We start from the raw sequence: 20,472 nt of genomic DNA on the forward strand, positions 1-20,472 counted from the left end.
GAGGCATAGTTAACACATTCACTGCCAGCCGTTTTTTTTTTACTGTAGGTAGCTTCTGCCAAAGGGTTTTTTTGAGGATTCTGGCTCATCTTTCAAGACCCGAGGATTCTTTTCTGCTAAGATTTTGTGAACACAAAATATCTCAAAAGAACTAATAGAATGTGTGCTTTCTCTGTCTAAAAGAGTTAGTTTGTAGAGTTAGTAGTTATGTAGGCATTAGCACTTGAATACAGCATGGTTTCAGCGTCTGAAAATTTAAGCTGAGATAAATAGCTTTTTGTGAAATTCGATAGAACAGTCACTTTAACCATTCATTTTTGGCATCAGTAAGACGTCAGACATCTAAACAATAGTTTTGAACAGTAATTTCCTCCATAACAGCAGGAAACCCCCCTCTCCTTCAAACTCCTCCCTCCGTGTGTGTTCTTCTTGGCTGCAGCGGGCGTGTCACAAGCGAGTTTCTGCTGCTGCTGCTGCTGCTCCTGTCTGCTGGCGGCCGCTGGGCAAGTCTGGATGGGCTCGCTCGTTTCTTGGGGTTTCGGTTGAGAGCTTTGATGAAGCTTTTGCGATTCTGGTCTTATTTATGCTGCGTGTTTCAAAGTGTGTTGCACCCATAATCTATTATGCAAATTTGCAATCCCCCACCGCCAGCAACGAGCGTGAAAACGAAAGCGTTTTCGCCAATCCATTTTACAGTATGAGAATGGTTTCATCGCGCGTTCCCCTGCAGTTTTGGCTCGGCTTTTTCTAGTCTGGAGAGCACTGTCGCCACTTAGTGGGTCGGTGGAATGGGTTGTACACGTTCGGTGGCTCCCATATTTATATAGAAGAAAAAACTTTTTTTTTTTGACGTATCAACTCGTCATTGGCAGTCAACCGTTGGATTTTTTTTGACGTATCAACTCGTCATTGGCAGTGAACGTGTTAAACACGGTGTAAGTGCCTCACCCCCAAAGTCTATAAATGCCCCCTATCTGAAGAACATAAGGGGGGCATTCCCCCCTAGTTTCCAAAATGAAGGCCCTGTGGGTTTTATGGTAACCTGCAACGATGTATGCTGCAGTAGCCAAGTCACTGTTTGGTCTTTACAAAACCTCAATGTAATTTCCACTGACATTGGGGTGAGTAGATAATGATAGGCTTTGATAGGGGTGACATCCTACTGTGTTGTGTTTCAGATGAGATCCAGATAGGCTTTGATAGGGGTGACATCCTACTGTGTTGTGTTTTAGATGAGCTCCAGAGGTTCATGGAGGAAGTGAAAACTGTGGGCTACCATGACAAACCACAGTACGAGAAGCTGCGCAGCATCCTGCAGGCTGGACTGAAGGCCATCCAGGCCAAAGATGACGGCAAGCTGGAATTTAACTCCACTCCACTCAGCGCAGCTGGACCCGCCCCTCGCCAGGTAAACACACACACTCACACTAGGCTTGGGCGACATCCAAATGTATATATTGCGATATAGTCCCAGCCCAAATATTGCTATATACAATATTATCTATGCAGCTCTGATTCGTGCAGCTCTGTGGTGATTAGCTAATGCCTCCGTGGCATTTCGATGATGAAAATTGTCATTTCCTTGTGTGCTGCTTCCCTACACACCTGCCCTCAATGTTGCCCTGTTAGCCATGCATGTGTAGTGTTACTGTAGTGTTGTGACTACTTATACCATGGTCTGGGTGAATACTTGTCTCTGATTGGCTGGCAGGTGTGCATTAGAACCGTGTAACGCACACGTAGTCCGGCTCAAGTCTAATCACATGTTGTAAATTCATCCACTACCCAATCTGCACAGCTGTTTCATCAAACAGCACAGCTAACGTTGTTCAACTCGTTACCTCAGCTTCTAGGAGCTGAGCGGACTAGCTTCCCTGCACCATACCAGCTCTATAAGCTGAGCGGACTAGCTTCCCTGCACCATACCACTCTATGAGCTGAGCGGACTAGCTTCCCTGCACCATACCAGCTCTATAAGCTGAGCGGACTAGCTTCCCTGCACCATACCAGCTCTATAAGCGGAGCGGACTAGCTTCCCTGCACCATACCAGCTCTATAAGCTGAGCGGACTAGCTTCCCTGCACCATACAGCTCTATGAGCTGAGCGGACTAGCTTCCCTGCACCATACCGCTCTATGAGCTGAGCGGACTAGCTTCCCTGCACCATACCGCTCTATGAGCTGAGCGGACTAGCTTCCCTGCACCATACCAGCTCTATGAGCTGAGCGGACTAGCTTCCCTGCACCATACCGCTCTATGAGCTGAGTGGACTAGCTTCCCTGCGCCATACCAGCTCTATGAGCTGAGCGGACTAGCTTCCCTGCACCATACTGCTCTATGAGCTGAGTGGACTAGCTTCCCTGCACCATACCAGCTCTATGAGCTGAGCGGACTAGCTTCCCTGAACCATACCGCTCTATGAGCTGAGCGGACTAGCTTCCCTGCACCATACCGCTCTATGAGCTGAGTGGACTAGCTTCCCTGCACCATACCGCTCTATGAGCTGAGCGGACTAGCTTCCCTGCACCATACCGCTCTATGAGCTGAGTGGACTAGCTTCCCTGCACGATACAGCTCTATGAGCTGAGCGGACTAGCTTCCCTGCACCATACCAGCTCTATGAGCTGAGCGGACTAGCTTCCCTGCACCATACCGCTCTATGAGCTGAGCGGACTAGCTTCCCTGCACCATACCGCTCTATGAGCTGAGTGGACTAGCTTCCCTGCGCCATACCGCTCTATGAGCTGAGCGGACTAGCTTTCCTGCACCATACCGCTCTATGAGCTGAGTGGACTAGCTTCCCTGCACCATACCGCTCTATGAGCTGAGCGGACTAGCTTCCCTGCACCATACCAGCTCTATGAGCTGAGCGGACTAGCTTCCCTCACCATACCGCTCTATGAGCTGAGTGGACTAGCTTCCCTGCACCATACCGCTCTATGAGCTGAGTGGACTAGCTTCCCTGCACCATACCGCTCTATGAGCTGAGTGGACTTGCTTCCCTGCACCATACCGCTCTATGAGCTGAGTGGACTAGCTTCCCTGCACCATACCGCTCTATGAGCTGAGCGGACTTGCTTCCCTGCACCATACCAGCTCTATGAGCTGAGCAGACTAGCTTCCCTGCACCATACCAGCTCTATGAGCTGAGCGGACTAGCTTCCCTGCACCATACCGCTCTATGAGCTGAGCGGACTAGCTTCCCTGCACCATACCAGCTCTATAAGCCGAGCGGACTAGCTTCCCTGCACCGTACAGCTCTATGAGCTGAGCAGACTAGCTTCCCTGCACCATACCGCTCTATGAGCTGAGCGGACTAGCTTCCCTGCACCATACCGCTCTATGAGCTGAGCAGACTAGCTTCACTGCACCATACCGCTCTATGAGCTGAGCGGACTAGCTTCCCTGCACCATACCGCTCTATGAGCTGAGCGGACTAGCTTCCCTGCACCATACCGCTCTATGAGCTGAGCAGACTAGCTTCCCTGCACCATACAGCTCTATGAGCTGAGCAGACTAGCTTCCCTGCACCATACCGCTCTATGAGCTGAGCGGACTAGCTTCCCTGCACCATACCAGCTCTATGAGCTGAGTGGACTAGCTTCCCTGCACCATACCAGCTCTTATCCAAGATTCTATTTACTGGAAGACATGTGCCAACTTTGACGACGTGGTTTTAAGAGCACACTTTTTTTTTTTTTTTCTTTTCCTGAAAAGTTGCTGTTTTGGAGATTCGAGTTTTCGCCCCATCAGCGATGATATGATCTGTATGTGGGTGTAGGCTGTTAATGAACAGAAACATTATGTTGAAACAAACATTTATTTGAAATGTAAACCTGTCTGCAATAGAAAATCATTTCACACAATGGAAAACAGGGTTTTCCTGGCTCAGAATGGGCTTTTGGGGGGTTACTATGCACAAACATGATCATGTGCACATTTGACTTTTGGGTTAGTGTGGTCTTGACTGGTCTTGAAATCAAACCCAGAGTCCGGCTTGTCCGAGACCGAGTCAAGACTGAGGGAGGGCGAGTCCCAGACCGAGTCAAGACTGAGGGAGGGCGAGTCCCAGACCGAGTCAAGACTGAGGGAGGGCGAGTCCCAGACCGAGTCAAGACTCAGGGAGGGCGAGTCCCAGACCGAGTCAAGACTCAGGGAGGGCGAGTCCCAGACCGAGTCAAGACTGAGGGAGGGCGAGTCCCAGACGAGACCAAGACCATCAAAATGCGTGGACTTGAGACTAAATCCGGTCTCCAGTACTCACACACTAGTCTGTGCAGATCTGCAGAGTCTCCCCACCTCCTCCCCTTCCTGAACTCTCTCCCCACACTATTCTAAAGCATGGCACCCATTCTCTTTCTCTTTCCCACTTCCCCTGCTCCTTCCCCACCTCCCCTTCCTTGTCCTCTCCTCCCCCACATTTCATATTCCCTCTGCCCTATGGGACATACTTGTGAATTAGGGCTATACAAATAAACTTGACTTGACTAGATGATATGTAGGCTGAGTGCGCGTGTGTGTGTGTGCGCCCATGTGCGTGCAGATACAGCTCATGATGACATCGTGCTCTGGCGTCACTTGTTCTTGTCTTCCAGTCCACTCTCTGCTCTCAGCGCCTGACTGCTGGCTGTAATGAAGCTGATCCAGTGCTTCAGGTCCTCAGGAAACACTGGACTGTCGATCTTCCTTTTGCAGATGAACTCTATCATCTTGTCTGGGCTGCTGTGCACCACGTTCTGCCTGCAGAACATGACGGCCGAGGTGAAGCCATCCTTCTTGGACATGAAGTGCTGCTGCACATAAAAAGCCTTCTCATCCCAGGCCACCACTTTGGTCCTAATCTCAAAAGCCTCACCGAAGACCAAAGAGCGCCGGTAGCGGATGGTGGAGGCCCCGATCACCATTTTGGCTCCCAGTTTGTGCGAGGCCATGAGCAGCCCGCTTTGCATGTAATGGTGAAAGCGGGCAAAGTCACATTCCCTCAGGTAGCGGGAGTTGTTCATGTGACCCTTGTAGTCCAAGTCATGAGGGAGAACCGTGCCACCAACACTTTGCTCAGCTAGAAGGTCCGTTTTGGGTTGAAACGAGGCCTGGAGAAACACCTGCGCTCCACGGAGGAAGTACCAGACATCCAGGCTGCAGAATAGCAGGAAGAGGGCACCCAGCACCAGCACCAGCAGCAGCAACATCCTGCTTCCACAACAGACTGATACATTTGGCTGCAATGCTTGAACTTGAAGAATTAGAGTGCTCGAGTGACATCACTGATGGCATCATCACCAATGACATCACAATTGCTCGAGAGTGACATCACTGATGACATCATCACTGATGACATCATCAGCGATGATATCACTGATGACATCACCAATGGCATCGGTGATTTATGACATCAGTGTTTGTGTTCTAGGAAAAAATATCATCTGTGATATATGAAAGCTTTACATAGTATTAGACAAACAGAATCCAGGAGGTCTTGCTTGATGTCAGTCCCCAGGTTTTGATGCAGACTACCATGGAATAAAACTAAGGCACTCCGTCTTCAAGTAGAAATATGGATTTAATCGAGCATAAGGCAAATAGACAGACCAACGCGTATCGACCTGCTAGGTCTTCATCAGGGGCTGGTTCCGTTCAGATGGCCCTACCACAATGTCCTGGGTTTGGGACCTACGTTGCATAATTTATCTTCTCTCTCCCCAGTTTCTCTTCTCTCTTTATAAACCAGGGGTCCCCAATTACTTTTCACCAAGGGCCACATTTTGCTGAGAGCTGGCGCCCTTTGGCCGGCAACCTTTGGTCGCCGGTGAAAAATGTGGGACATTTGAAGCCAGATTTAGAGGAATAACTCATTTTAAATTAACAGTTGTGATTTCATTATTCAGTCTTAACCACCAATATTTTATCCTTTTCTCACTCACTCCTATGTCACCACCTGGCCTGCTCTCCCTGCAGGGCTTGAAATTAACTTTTTTGACCACCTGCCAATGGCTGCTAGATTTTAAAGTTATCAGCCAATTCGAATTTCCACTAGCCAAACCCAAAAGAAAAGACTTTATTTTCTTTTAGTTCAAATACCTGGGTATGCAGTGCACCTATTTAATAATGTATGCAAACAAAATCACAACAATCTAATTTCTTTAGTTTTTCACACTTTTTCACATCAAATGTTCATTTTTCAATATTTCATTGATAACAGTAATGTACAGTTTGCTGACGTCACCTAGTACTATCAAATTTTACCCCATTTCAACCAATCATATCACGACATGCAGCTGTCAATCAAATCTTCATTTCTGAATAATTTTCTCTTCCAAATGAAGTAGAAAATGGCGCCTAGTGCCTGTCATCTGGCAGAATTCCTATCCCATAAACTAACTACTAACTTGGCCAATTGTTAGAAACATGAACAAAAAACAAAAACTATAATCTCTAAGAATGCAAAGAAATGTAACTGGCTCGTTAAAACGCGCATTCCAGGGATATCGTATTAACAGCAGCGATAATGGCGCACGCATCCGAGAGCTTGGTTGTCAGGGGTCGCACTTCGGAGATTCCAGGCCGACGTGCTGCACTCTCCGCTCGGCAACACGAAGGCAGCTGGCTGCCTGCGGCTCGCTGAGCTCCATTCCTCCCGTCAAAAGGCTCTTCCCGAGAGGAGCGCCACAACACACTGAATCCCACTCGATTTGGAGGCGGAACACGCCAGGATTGGCCAAAGCCCAATCCAGTCCCCAGAATTGTCAAATAAAATCATCGACATGATACTATGACCCGCCTCTCAACCTGTCATCTTAGACAAACTATGTTTTCAGTCTGAAACGGACTCATTATGCACGTGACGAACAGGTTCAGTTCGACTTTAAGAATGTGCTTACAATTAAAGATATACTAAGGAAGTGTGTAAACAGCTGTGTAACATTGCAATCAAATAACATTGTAGTCAGATATACATAAGAGTAGGTAAAATTAACTTAAATATCGCTAATCGCTCTCCCCCTCTATTTATCAATCCATCTATCCTATCCTTATTTCTTCCCCTTTAGCACTCACTCCAGTTTCTTGTTCTTTCTATGTCTCTCTCTCACTGCATATGGAAGATGCCACTGGGGACATGGCGTTGCCAGCCGAAGGGTTAGCGGTCCCCGGCACCGGTTATTGTATGTAATTATCCCGCCAGTCTGTTCACCTCAGCGGGTGCCGCATGGTGATCATGAGCTAGCAATTGTCAAAATGGAGGCAAAAATGGAGAGGGGGGCGTGGGAGGGGTTGACTGATAGTTCAGGTTTGAGAGTGGAGGTTCATTATACAGTCGGAGGAGTGGAGGGAGGACTTGATTGCCTTTGATAAGTGCATGACTCTTTAAGAGGTCAACTTTTCTGTCTTTATTCCAGACCTAATAAAGTCCTGGAAAACATAGTTCATGGAAATGGTCGCTCGAATGGCTCTGCGTGTCCGCTGCGTTTTTGTGAAACCTAAATCTTTGTTGAGCTTGCCTTCTAAACGAGCTTTACGCGCAGAAAGGAGGGGGAGTGGAAGCACCTGCCATCTCCGTTTGTAGCGTCATATATAATGGCATGTTTTAATTGATTAATGTCTCCGAGGTCTAGCTGGCCAGATAGCGGAGGGATAATTGCATTTGCTCAGACTTCACAGTAAGAAGTGCTGGAGGCTTCGACAAGTCGGCTCGCCTCAGTACCAAGTCCAGGTCTCACTTTAATGTTAACCTCAAACGATGGTCCACGTCTTGTCATTGTCTTTCTTTTGGGGAAAATCCACCCTAAAACACTTGGAAAACATCTATTCCCAATGTACTGTAGCTTGCATTTCCTGTCACATGACAAAATATTTCCAGAACACCTACAATAAAGTTTGATAACAGGGAGAATACAGTACAGGGAGAAAACCATTGTAGAAGAGGCAGAGAGACCAATTTATCCACAGCCAGTAGCCTCAATAGACCAGAATGCAATGCAGCCATAGAAGAGTATAATATCAACACACATAACCCACAGCTGAACTCACTTTCACATTGGTTCAAAAGTTTAGACCCGTTCGCTGGGGTTGTTGAAAGGCATTCTGGGAAATGTAGGAAATAACTAACTGAAGTAGAAGTACTCGAAGCAATTTGAGGTAAAGTAGATGCAACAATAAAAGTAAATTACAACACTTACACTAACTCATCGTGGAATGCACTGAACACAGACTGATGATATCCAATGGGGATGCACCGATTGCAAAATTCTGGGCCGATACCGATGTTTAAAATAACAATTTGGCCAACAACCAGTACAGATATTTTTTTATTACCCCTTTTGTGACAGGGAAACAAAGAAATCTTCATTATGAACAAATACAGTGCACTCCTCTTAAGCCCCTTTTAGATGGCCAAATATCCCACTAATATCCACAAACTAGTGGCATTTTCTTCAGTCTGAAAGTTGCCAAGTCGGGCCGTTTAGCCGATAGAGAGAGATCGCGGCATCTCTGTCTGTGGAGAGATGGTGGTGTCTGTCTACGTGAGACCGCTGTGTTAGAAACAGCTGGAGGCCTAACTTACTGTATGGATTTTCAAGTCAATAACATTCCTTTACATTCATGTAATCTATATATAAAATTGAGTATGTGGGCTCTGTTTCAAATTCTGTGTTCGGCCACAGCTATGCCGTTTTACGTGCGATCGGGCTGAACCCTTCAGGGTGTGTAAAGGGCACCCGTGCGGGTGACCTGACCGAGCCGGATTTTTTAATTAGGCTAATTAGCTAATGATGTGATGTCATCAGTGATGATGTCAAAAGTGATGTCATAAAGGCATACACACACACACAAGGAGGCATTGTGACAAGACTGATCATGTCACGCACACACAAGGAGGCATTGTGACAAGATCAAGTCAGTGATGTCATAGGGGGCACACACACACTGAAGATGTCATCAGTGATATCATAATTTGAATGCATTTCTTTTTCCTCTTTCAGAAGACGCCTAAGAGAAAGAAAATGTCTGATAAAGAGGAGGGGGCCGAGGAAACTGGTGAAAGCACCAAGAAAAAAGTCAAGACGGCCCCAAAGAAGAAAGGTGAAGTTTCCAGTCCTCATTGTGTTCTAAAAATAGAAGATACGCCTTGAGATTACTCTTGTTCTGATTTGGCGCTATATAAATATACATTACAATTGATTGATTGATACCAAACACAAATACATTTTGTACTAACTTTAGAATCACCGAAATTGGCGGCCCTCTTGGGGTGCCATCTTGGATTTGGAACTAATGGTAATTTCACTGATTCAATTGTATTCGTTTAGCCCTAAAACCTAGACACCAAAACCATCTTTCACACAGGAGCCCACAAACAAAAGCTCCCCCACTTGAGTCTCTCTCTCTCTCTGTTCTAATTCATCACGTTACTTGAGCACCAGTAACACAAAGACATTTTCCTTGTATGTGAAAATATACTGTTGTAGAATGGAATTGAACAATAAATAAAGCCAATCTAACTTAAATTTGTATACGTAACATAACTTGGCGAATAAAATAATTCTGATTCTGATATTATATATATATATATATCCATTTTAAGCTCCCGGCAGCCATCTTGGTCGCCATCTTGAAAATGACCCCTTTCCGGAAGTCAGATTTTCCTATATTTTTCTGTGTTATTTAGCATGCCCAATGGTACCAGAAACCATTGAACAACCTTTGCAATTTGTTCAGGGTTCAACCTATATTGACTCTGTTATTGAGGGAAAACTCTTAGTTAATGGCCAACTAGTGGTAGAATATGGTCATGAAGAAGACGGCATTAATAAGTACGTTATGACTAACAAATTATGCTACTAATATGCATGCTATAAGCAACTAGTTGAATAATAATGGTGAATATGTATTATTAAAATTAAAATTCAGACTTTGTTTTCTGTTCTCCCTACAGAGGTGAACGGAGTAAAGAGTCCTAAGAAGACTGCTAGACCAAGGAAGGCCACCACCCCTGGAAAACATGCCGACCCAAAGTCCTTGCTGGTGGAGATGGGTACCCAGACCTCTCCGGGCCTGGCCCTCCAGAAGCCCAGAGGCAGACCCAGGAAGACCAAAGCCTGACTATCTCTCTCCCTTTTCACTCCCTCCTGCTGCATGCTCCCCCCCTCTACTCTGTCTGCATTTTAATAACCCGTTCCTAAAGGTTTTGTACAGTATGGATACAGTGTTTTGTATGTGTTGTGCACTGCTCAGATTTGAAGGTTTTGTTGGTTTTGTTGAGGCTAAATCCATAGTAATAAAGAGGTAATTAAATGTAACATGTGGATGCATCATCAATTCGATCCCATTTTCAATCAGCATCGGCTCTACAGGCAAATAGGTCTAGGGTAGTGAGATCACTAAGTTCAGACTGAAATAAGCTCACCAGCAAAAAACAAGATGGACACTCATCATATGTCTAGTCAACGGCAAAGCCCACACATCTCAACCGAACCAGGCACAGTGCCAGAGATGGCCAGATGAAGGTGATACAAAAGGAAAAGAGAATCAGGATGGGGATGGCCAGGAGAAAGCTGAGGCCACTGAGTGGCCACCCAGTCAGGTCCAGAGGACCCTACCCTTGAATAAAGGAGGGTAAAATATGACTAGAAAGCATATTCACAATACTCACTAAAATTATACTCAGCATTCTAACAGACTTCATATGCTGAGAGCATTGCACTCAATTTAAAATATGATTATAGACTGACTGTTCTTTCCCTGAATGTTGAATGTTTGAATGGGAATTCAAAACGAGGATAAAATATTTTTGTTTTTTCTTGTGTTAGAAAACATGCACATGTCATAATGTTACAAGAAACATATTATTGATGATGTAGAAAAAGTGAATAAGGAATGGAAAGGAAAAAGCTATACATAATGTTGGGACAAACCACAGCAGGACTGTACGTATTGTATTTGATCCCAAATTGAATAACAGAACTGCAAGAGTTTACGGATGATCTTGGGAGAAAACTGTCAAATGTAAGTTTATTCCAATTCCAATGCCAATAAAGTTTATTCATTTTTGAATGTGTGTGCAGACAATTTCATTCTTGAAGGAATTGTCTATTTGGCCAAATGGTATTGACATCTATGGCATAATTATCAGAGGTGGATATACATTAATTTAAGTGTTGTGGCCCAGCCCGCACAGGCTTATAAGACACTAAAAACAAAAGTCTTGCATGGTGTGTAAACAAATCAACAGAAACATATGTATGCATCTATATACATATAAACTGTAAAGGTGGAGGTTACAGGTGTAGCCAGCAAGTGGGACATCCAGGTGGAATGAGGAGGACTCAGAGGAACTAATGCCAGGGTTTTTATTTACAAACCAAATCCCTTGATTGATGATGGAAAATCATGTGGACAGATGATTTGGCCTAAAAGACAAACAAGGTATTAACAAAGGATTTGATCAAACAAGGGAAAACAAATGCAACTGTAAAGTAATATAATAAATCTATTTCGAATCAAATAAATATACAAAGGAAATAACTAACTGTAACAAACTAACACTTTAAACGATGCATCTGCACATGGACAATCAATTGGGAAGAACAGAACAGAGCAGCCTCCTCTCAGCAGCATACATGGCAAACTGAGCTTCACCCAATGAACCACCCTTTATTGAGCCCAGGTGCAGCTCAATCAGGGTGCCAGGTGAGGCTGAAGTAGTGGGGGGATTTTGTACATATACATATGCACGTACATATACACATTACAGAACTCAAATATACAGCATATTTTTTCTCTTTTCCCAGGCTTTAGAAATAAAATTGGCTGTATGGAATGCTCCTTTTCTAAAACATAATTCAAGTTTGTAATCATCCAAATAAAAGAAATTGTATAACAAGCTAATTTTCTCAAAAAGTACATGTCTAAATTCATCATACAGAGGACAGAAGAACCTAAAATGAATCTGGAAAGAGTAGGCTACTGACAAATCTTTCTCAAGTATTGCTACTTTAGTGAAAATTAACTCAAATACAATTAAAAGTACTAGTCCATGAAATTAATCAAGTAAGAGTAAAAAAGTAGCCTATTTAAAAGTACTACAGTTGTGTTACTTTAAAAATGTTTTGTATTTTAATAGGCTACATGCACAACTTCTTTACTTCCTGAAATTAGTACAGCTTCTTTATTTCCTGTCCTATTGGATGAACTGATTAACTCATTGAGTGCCAGCCACTTTTGGAGAACGGGCGCTCCCAGTGCCAGAGTTTCAGAGCGTTTTCAGTGATTTCTCGAGGCCCACAGAATATTGTGTGATATTACTATGTAAACACCGAACACGCACAAAGAACGAGGAGACTCTATTGTATCATCAGCAAAAAAAAGTTTATTGATACCATTTTCCGTTCTTTAGTTATGAGCCGGAGAAGATAGGTTGTTTTGAGCAAAAACAGGCGTTTCAAATTAGAAGCTGAGATATTCCGCCTTTTGTGAAATTAAGCATTTCAAGCACATTCACTGAGTCTGAAGCTAATATTTTCTGATGTAGTGACGTGGTGTAGTTGTGTGGTGCCCTGCGTGCCCCACCCCCCCCCCCCCCCCCCCCCCCTCAGCTGCAAACTCCTCCCCACACTAACACACAGCCTCACGCACCCAGCGTCTATTTTCGGAGTGCTCCGTTTTTGTGCGCCGGCTCCCAGCGCGACAGGGAAAAGCCAAACCGGACTGCTGAGAATGGTTTGGCCCTTCGGCGTCGGGTGCTGCTTTTCTGGCGGCTAATCGTGTGGAGAAACTATACAGCAGAGACAGAGAGGCTCAGTTGTGGCCGCGGATTGACTGCTGTTCGCAGCCAACGTTAACTCCAGCCAGAGCAATCTATATGGCTCTGGCTGCAGCATGAGCGGTTTCTCTTTCATCACAGGGCTTTTTCCAGCTGTTTTCCTGACCTTTCTCTAATCTGGAGAGCACTGTCGCCACCTAATGAGTCCGTAAAATAGGTTATACACCTTCAATAGCTACAATATTTGTACAGGAGATGCAGGAGGCTTTGATCCACGTCCCACCGTCAAACGCATTTGACGTCGATCGACGTCATTGGCACTCTACGTCACTATTTACTTTGACGTCGATCGACATCGTTGGCACTCAATGAGTTAATCAGGTGTGCCTGATCATTGTTGTGACTGCAGCACACCTGACATTAATCAGTTCATCCAATAGTGATGACAGGAAATAAACCCACATGGAAAGAATCTATATGAACATATATGCAACTATATGCAACCTATATGCAACCTATATGCAGCATATATGAGCATATAGGCCATATATATGCCGCATATAGGTTGCATATAGGCCAGATTTAGGTGCATATATGCGCATATAGGAGCATATAGGCCATATATATGCCGCATATAGGTTGCATATAGGCCAGATTTAGGTGCATATATGCGCATATAGGAGCATATAGGCCATATATATGCCGCATATAGGTTGCATATAGGCCAGATTTAGGTGCATATATGCGCATATAGGAGCATATAGGCCATATATATGCCGCATATAGGTTGCATATAGGCCAGATTTAGGTGCATATATGCGCATATAGGCCACATTTATGCCGCATATAGGTTGCATATAGGCCAGATTCAGGTGCATATAAGTGCATATACCGGGCATATAGGTCTCCTATAGCTTCTTTATATCCACATATAGGTACTATATGTGCACATACAGGGCATATATGTCTCCTATATAGCTTCTTTATATACACATAAAGGCCCTATATGTTCATAATACAGGTCATATAGGTCTCACTTCTTTATATCCACATATAGGCCATATATGTACACAATACAAGGTATATGCCTCCTATATAGGTCATTTACAAATCTGTTTGTATACACTGTGTCATAATCCATATATACCCAGCGAGCACAAAACGTTTTTTCAACGTTGATTTTTAGTTTAAATCTGGGTGATATTGGGTTTGAACGTCTAAGACCTGATTTCACCCTCTTTTCAACCGGCTAAAATGCGGTTACAACGTAAACGTGTAAAAAAACACAATTTGGTTCATCATATTGTTAAAACATTTGTTGTAGTTTGGAATAGAGACAATATTGATAGTGTGTGAATTGGCATTTTATTGTCTTTTATTGTGTAACTGAGAGTTGAAATCTGATCTACACGAAAACTACATTTCAACGCATTTTATGTAACATAAATATGGGACTATAGGCTATGTGGTGCCAGCAAAAAGCTTCCAGGACACAACTATGGTTAATAGTTTAGCGCAATACTATAAAATAATTCAGTTCCTGCAGCAACGAGCATGCGCAAGTACTTCCCGATCGCTGACAATTGTGGTCTACTTTGTGTGCGAGAGAGTATATAATGTGCCCGGCTCTCTGCTTAGTACAAGAAAATGTATAGCTCAGCACTAGAGCGCACGGCTTGAACCTTGGAGAACGGGGTTCGAATCCCGTGTGCGCTGCTATTTTTTTTTATTTAAAACCTACATATAGGTACATATATGTACATATAGGTTTCCCATATATGGTGCATACATAAAATTGGCCGATTTCCTATATTATATGTACATATAGGTACATATATGTACCTATACATATAGGTACATATATGTACATATAATATAGGAAAACGGCCAATTTTATGTATGCACCATATATGGGGAAACTATATGTGGCCCTATATTAAAACATATAGGGTACATATAGATTCTTTCCATGTGGGAAGAAGCTGTACTAATTTAATTTCAGGAAGTAGTGGAGTTGTGCATGTAGCCCATTATGCACCCTATTACATTTCTCACATCTAGCACATGTTATGTTACCTAAGCTGTCCCTCTCTTTGTCTACCTTGTCCTTCATACTTTCATAACAGCTGGTTCAGATGCAGCCAGAGATGCTCAGTTTGGCGATTCTCTCCTTTGCCAGACAAACTAGAGCTGCTAGTAGCAGCAACATCACAATCACACGTCCATTTTGCTATCAGCGGTCTCAAATGAAACTGAGATTTCTGAACTAATGTGATGAGGATCATTACAATTTGATTGTCTAATTCAATTGGCCAGTCTTGAGTGATTTAATTTAATTGGCCACTGCACTAACAAGCCACCAGTTTGGGGGCCATAAATGCAGAAGTGATTCTGGACCCGTTGGTGAGCAGTCCCAATGCTGCCATGCTGTTTTCATCGTGCGGTGTGCAAAACAAAAATCTAAATTCACTAAGTGTACATTTAAAAGTACCCAAGTAGAATATCTATTACTAAAATTGCTCAAGTAAGAGTAAAAGTATAGCACTATAAAAAATACTTTAAAAAGCAGAAAGCACCCAAGTGCTTCCACCTAATTATTGGTGGAGACTCTACTACTGTCTTGAATCTGGAGGTGGATAAAAAAAAACTACAACCCACTCACTAATGTATTATTGTAAAGCAGCTGAAGAAATTGGTAATTTTTGTAAAAACTTTAAACTATATGATGTATGGAGAGAAAAACATCCAGGGTTAAAGCCGTTTACATGGAGGTCGCTTGTAGGTAATGAACCAAGATTTGAAACAGAAGGTGTTTAATGCAGAAATTAAAGCTGTTATAAGAACAGATCATCATGCCAATGATTTCAGAGGTCATGATCATAGAACATTTTGGGATCCTGAAAAGGTAGACTGCTTTCTGGGAAAAATAAACATAGATCATGCTTTATCTGAGGAAAATCAACATCTGCTTGATGGACCACTGATGAATGAAGAGTTTCATGATGTTATAAAGAGGCTCAAAAAAGCGCAAAGTAGCCTACTGACAGAATTACATCAGCATTTTATCAGTGTTACTGGGATGTTGTAGGCTACGAAATGATCAGATAGCTGACTTCCATAAAAGAGCTATCTTGAAATTACTCCACAAAAAAGGAGCCAAAGATTTATTGGATAACTGGAGTCCTACATTTCTTAAATACAGATTTCATAATCTTTGCTCATGTGTTAGTGTTACAGTTCGATCCCTCCAGATCATGTGTGGTAGATATTGCTATATTTCTCGAATGTCTTTGTCTTTGGCTGTCTTGATGATTGAAATATGCCTGCTCGCCAAATATGCCTGCTCACCCTTTTTGGGACTTCCATACTGTTCTATATAATGGTCCCCCCCCCCCCTATATCCTCTTTTTATGATTGCGTCGTGCTCAATCATTCACCTGTCGGTCATTATTTCCCCAGTAATCACCGGCTCACTATTCATAGCTTTCAAGCGGCGTTACGTGCTGCCGGGAACGCCCACCTGGCGGTCAAAAAAAAAACTTGTTAATTTCGCTGCCACCCGAGTCGACTAGTTTCTCACGCTGTGTTTGTTCAGCCGTTTGTACACACGTCTCTGCGGCCAACATTTCATCAAAGGTAAGCTCAAGTAACGTTACAATAATGATTAAAATACCCCGTTAACGTTACTTGAGCTTACCTTTGATGAAATGTTGGCCGCAAAAACGTGTGTACTTTGATGGTAGAAAAAAAGCCATTTGCCCTCCCCAGCGACTGAACCACGTCTAATCGCACAAATCCACAACCTCCTCCTGTCTGAGTTTTCTTTCTCCGACGGGATTCTGTAAAAGCACAAGCCAGGCGTGTCTCCTCGTCGGTTAGTGCAACCGATAGCACAACAGGTATCCGGCATTTTGGCTGAACAAACACAGCGTGAGAAACTAGTCGAGGCGGCCAGCGGAATGAACAAGTTTTTTTTTTGACCGCTAGGTGGGCGTTCCCAGCAGCACGTAACACCCCTTGAAAGCTATGAATAGAGGGTATGCACACCCACTGGAACACGCTCCCTCAATCGGGAACGAGTGTCAAAATGAGTGTCAAATTCCTCCCTGAGCAGCAGGTGTCACTTATCTAGGCTGATTACTGCATTCAAGCTCAGTCTTGCTGTGACTCAGTGGGCGTGACCCCACAGTGACTTCTGCCTCTGTGACATCACATGCATACCCTCTATACATTATCCCGCTTAGAACACGGCCTACAACTAAATCATTCAATAATCTGACAAAAATAATTATTCAAATAGATTTTTTAATAGCGTTTTCAACGACAAAGCGGTTTCATTCGTAATTGACACACAAGACACCACAGCTGCAACTGGTTGGCCTAATTAGTTCTGCGTCTCTGTCTGCTGACAAAAGGCTCTTATCAACTGATTAATCCAGGTGTGCCTAATCATTGTCGTGAGTGTTGACACAGCTGGATTAATCAGTATAACCAGCAGCAGAGCAGCGGTCGGTTGTCGAGAAATAATGACCGGTGAATCTTGTTGATTGACCAATCAGAATCGAGTATTCAAGAGAGCCGTGTTCTAAGTAAGGGATAATGTATATTGAGGCGGTGATTACGGGGGAAATAATGACCGACAGGTGATGATTGAGCCCGACGCGCAGCGGAGGGCTTAATGATTCACCTGAAGGTCATTATTTCCCATTAGAACACGGCTCTCTTGAATACTCGATTCTGAATGGTCAATCAACAATATTCACCGGTCATTATTTCTCGACAACCGACCGCTGCTCTGCCACACCTGGATTAATCAGTTGATAAGAGCATTTTGTCTGCAGACACTACTAATTAGGCCAACCAGTTGCAGCTGTGGTGTCTTGTGTGCCAATTACGAATGAAACCACTTTGTCGTTGAAAACGCTATTAAAAAATCTATTTGAATAATTATTTTTGTCAGATTACTGAAATAATTTAGTTGTAGGCCGTGTTCTAAGCGGGATAATGTATAGTGAGCCGGTGATTACTGGAAATAATGACCTTCAGGTGATTGATTAAGCCCTCCGCTGCGCGTCGGGCTCAATCATTCACCTGTCGGTCATTATTTCGCCAGTAATCACCGGCTCACAATACATTATCCCTTACGTAATCACCGCCTCAATATACATTATCCCGCTTAGAACACGGCCTACAACTAAATCATTCAATAATCTGACAAAAATAATTATTCAAATAGATTTTTTAATAGCGTTTTCAACGACAAAGCGGTTTCATTCGTAATTGGCACACAAGACACCACAGCTGCAACTGGTTGGCCTAATTAGTAGTGTTTGCTGACAAAAAGCTCTTATCAACTGATTAATCCAGGTGTGGCAGAGCAGCGGTCGGTTGTCGAGAAATAATGACAGGTGAATCTTGTTGATTGACCAATCAGAATTGAGTATTCAAGAGAGCCGTGTTCTAAGTAAGGGATAATGTATACTGAGCCGGTGATTACTGTGGAAATAATGACCGACAGGTGAATGATTTAGCCCGACGCGCAGCGGAGGGCTTAATATTCACCTGAAGGTCATTATTTCCAGTAATCACCGGCTCACTATACATTATCCCGCTTAGAACACGGCCTACAACTAAATCATTCAATAATCTGACAAAAATAATTATTCAAATAGATTTTTTAATAGCGTTTTCAACACAAAGCGGTTTCATTCGTAATTGGCACACAAGACACCACAGCTGCAACTGGTTGGCCTAATTAGTAGCGTCTGCAGACAAAATGCTCTTACCAACTGATTAATCCAGGTGTGGCAGAGCAGCGGTCGGTTGTCGAGAAATAATGACCGGTGAATATTGTTGATTGACCAATCAGAATCGAGTATTCGAGAGAGCCGTGTTCTAATTAAGCAATATCACACGAGAGGGAGTGCATTGTTGGCTAATATTGGCACTGCTGTGATTCGGTCGCAGGCACGAGGCCGCAGGCCGAGTGCCGTAGATAATCACAGCAGTGCCAATATTAGACAACAATGCACGACCTCGAGTGTGATATTGCTTTTATACAACAGTTCTATTAAACAAAGCTGATTAAAAAAATGACAAAAAGCTGAGAAAATAGATGATTTCTGTATTTATTCCTCCGCCAACAAAAATAGTCCCCCCAGCTTTCCCTTTGCAGAAAATGTAGCCTAATCAGCCTAATTAACTGCAGGCTGTCTACTCTACTACTGTCTACTCTACAGCTGTGAAGCATTTTGTTGATTACGGCAGCTGTGAAGCGGAGTGATCTACACACAGTGAAGCGCCAGTGCATTATCATGAAATATAGGCACTCGTAGGATCCCTCTTGTCCAATCAAATTGCTCGGCCGGAACTACCTGTTGTATAAGCAGTATTATACAACAGTTAGTTCCGACCGGGCAATTTGATTGGACAAGAGGGATCCTACCAGTGCCAATATTTCATGATAATGCACTGGCGCTTCACTGTGTGTCGATCACTCCGCTTCACAGCTGCTCTAATCAACAAAATGCTTCACAGCTGTAGAGTAGACAGTAGTAAAGTAGACAGCCTGCAGTTAATTAGGCTGATTAGGCTACATTTTCGGCAAAGCAGAAAGCTGAGGGAACTATTTTTTGTTGGCGGAGGAATAAATAGAGAAATCATATATTTTCTCAGCTTTTTGTCATTTTTTTAATCAGCTTTGTTTAATAGAACTGTTGTATAAAAGCAATATCACATTCGAGGTCGTGCTGTTGTTGTCTAATATCGTCACTGCTGTGATTCGGTCGTAGGCACGAGGCCGCATATTAGCCAACAACAGCACTCCCTCTCGTGTGATATTGCTTAAATAATGACATCACAACAGTCTAATCCTAATGCTAAATTAAAATTAGATATTCCTCTAAATCTGTCTTCAAACTGCAAAAGGGAAAAAAAAACGTCCAAAGTTTCCTCCCTTGCTTTCTCGCTCACCAGCCGCCACTGATATATATACATACATACATACATACATACATACATACATACATACATACATACTGTACATATATATCGTATTGTCTTGTCAAATGATCAAGCAGGGACTTGACATTGGACAACAACATAATATTACACAGCAATAATCATTGCATCACTGTATATGACAAAAATACCAAAGAAAATAAGAAATTATTCATTTAATCAAATCGTTTTTGTTTATTTATAGTTTATGTATAATAATCATATAATTTTGTTACAGATGGCTACTGACATAGAAAAAAAGATGAGATGAGTTTGCCTTTTCGTGGGCATACAGTATAGCAAATAGCACCCATTTTAATTTGAGTTCTTCTTTGAACACAGCCGTATTCCCCAAGTAGCCAGATGAATAACTCACAAAGGCCTTCTCACAAAACAATATTAGCACGAGAAGTATCTCTGTAAGCAGAATTACAGGGAGACTGCATCATCTCAGGTATACATGAATAGAGTCAAGATTTAACAGGCCCGTTCTACGCCCGGATGGCCCGGTCTCTCTACGGGGCCCCGCCGCCCCTCGGGCTCCAGGCCCCTTACCCCTCGGGCTCCAGGCCCCTTACCCCTCGGGCTCCAGGCCCCTTACCCCCCGGGCTCCAGTGCCACTGCACTGTCTGTATTTACACCCCTGACAGGGAATGAGCAAAAACTCAATCACAATCACATTCCTACGTACAGTCCTAAAACTCAATCACAATCAC

The 20,472-nt window shown here is 43.4% G+C and overlaps 1 protein-coding gene and 1 pseudogene across 3 annotated transcripts in view; one reads left to right on the plus strand and one right to left on the minus strand.

Moving 5' to 3' along the window:
* vrk1 (VRK serine/threonine kinase 1) overlaps nucleotides 1-11,015 on the plus strand; it is a 38,271-nt gene extending 27,256 nt beyond the window's left edge. The window contains exons 11-13 of one of the 2 annotated variants that reach the window (XM_083632816.1): nucleotides 1,233-1,408; nucleotides 8,979-9,078; nucleotides 9,932-11,015. In XM_083632816.1, coding sequence (XP_083488942.1) covers nucleotides 1,233-1,408; nucleotides 8,979-9,078; nucleotides 9,932-10,098 — 443 coding nt within the window. In that variant the 3' untranslated portion in view covers nucleotides 10,099-11,015. The remainder of the gene's footprint in view (nucleotides 1-1,232; nucleotides 1,409-8,978; nucleotides 9,079-9,931) is intronic. The other variant, XM_083632817.1, reaches the window with a different exon arrangement.
* Nucleotides 4,575-5,189, minus strand: LOC310772876 (protein THEM6 pseudogene; annotated as a pseudogene). The gene has a single exon. The product of its transcript is annotated as a protein THEM6 pseudogene (transcript).
* Nucleotides 11,016-20,472: the final 9,457 nt, after the last annotated feature.

The sequence above is a fragment of the Poromitra crassiceps genome (assembly GCF_964638095.1).
Source record: "Poromitra crassiceps genome assembly, chromosome: 3".
In the NCBI taxonomy this organism is placed as follows: Eukaryota; Metazoa; Chordata; class Actinopteri; order Beryciformes; family Melamphaidae; genus Poromitra; species Poromitra crassiceps.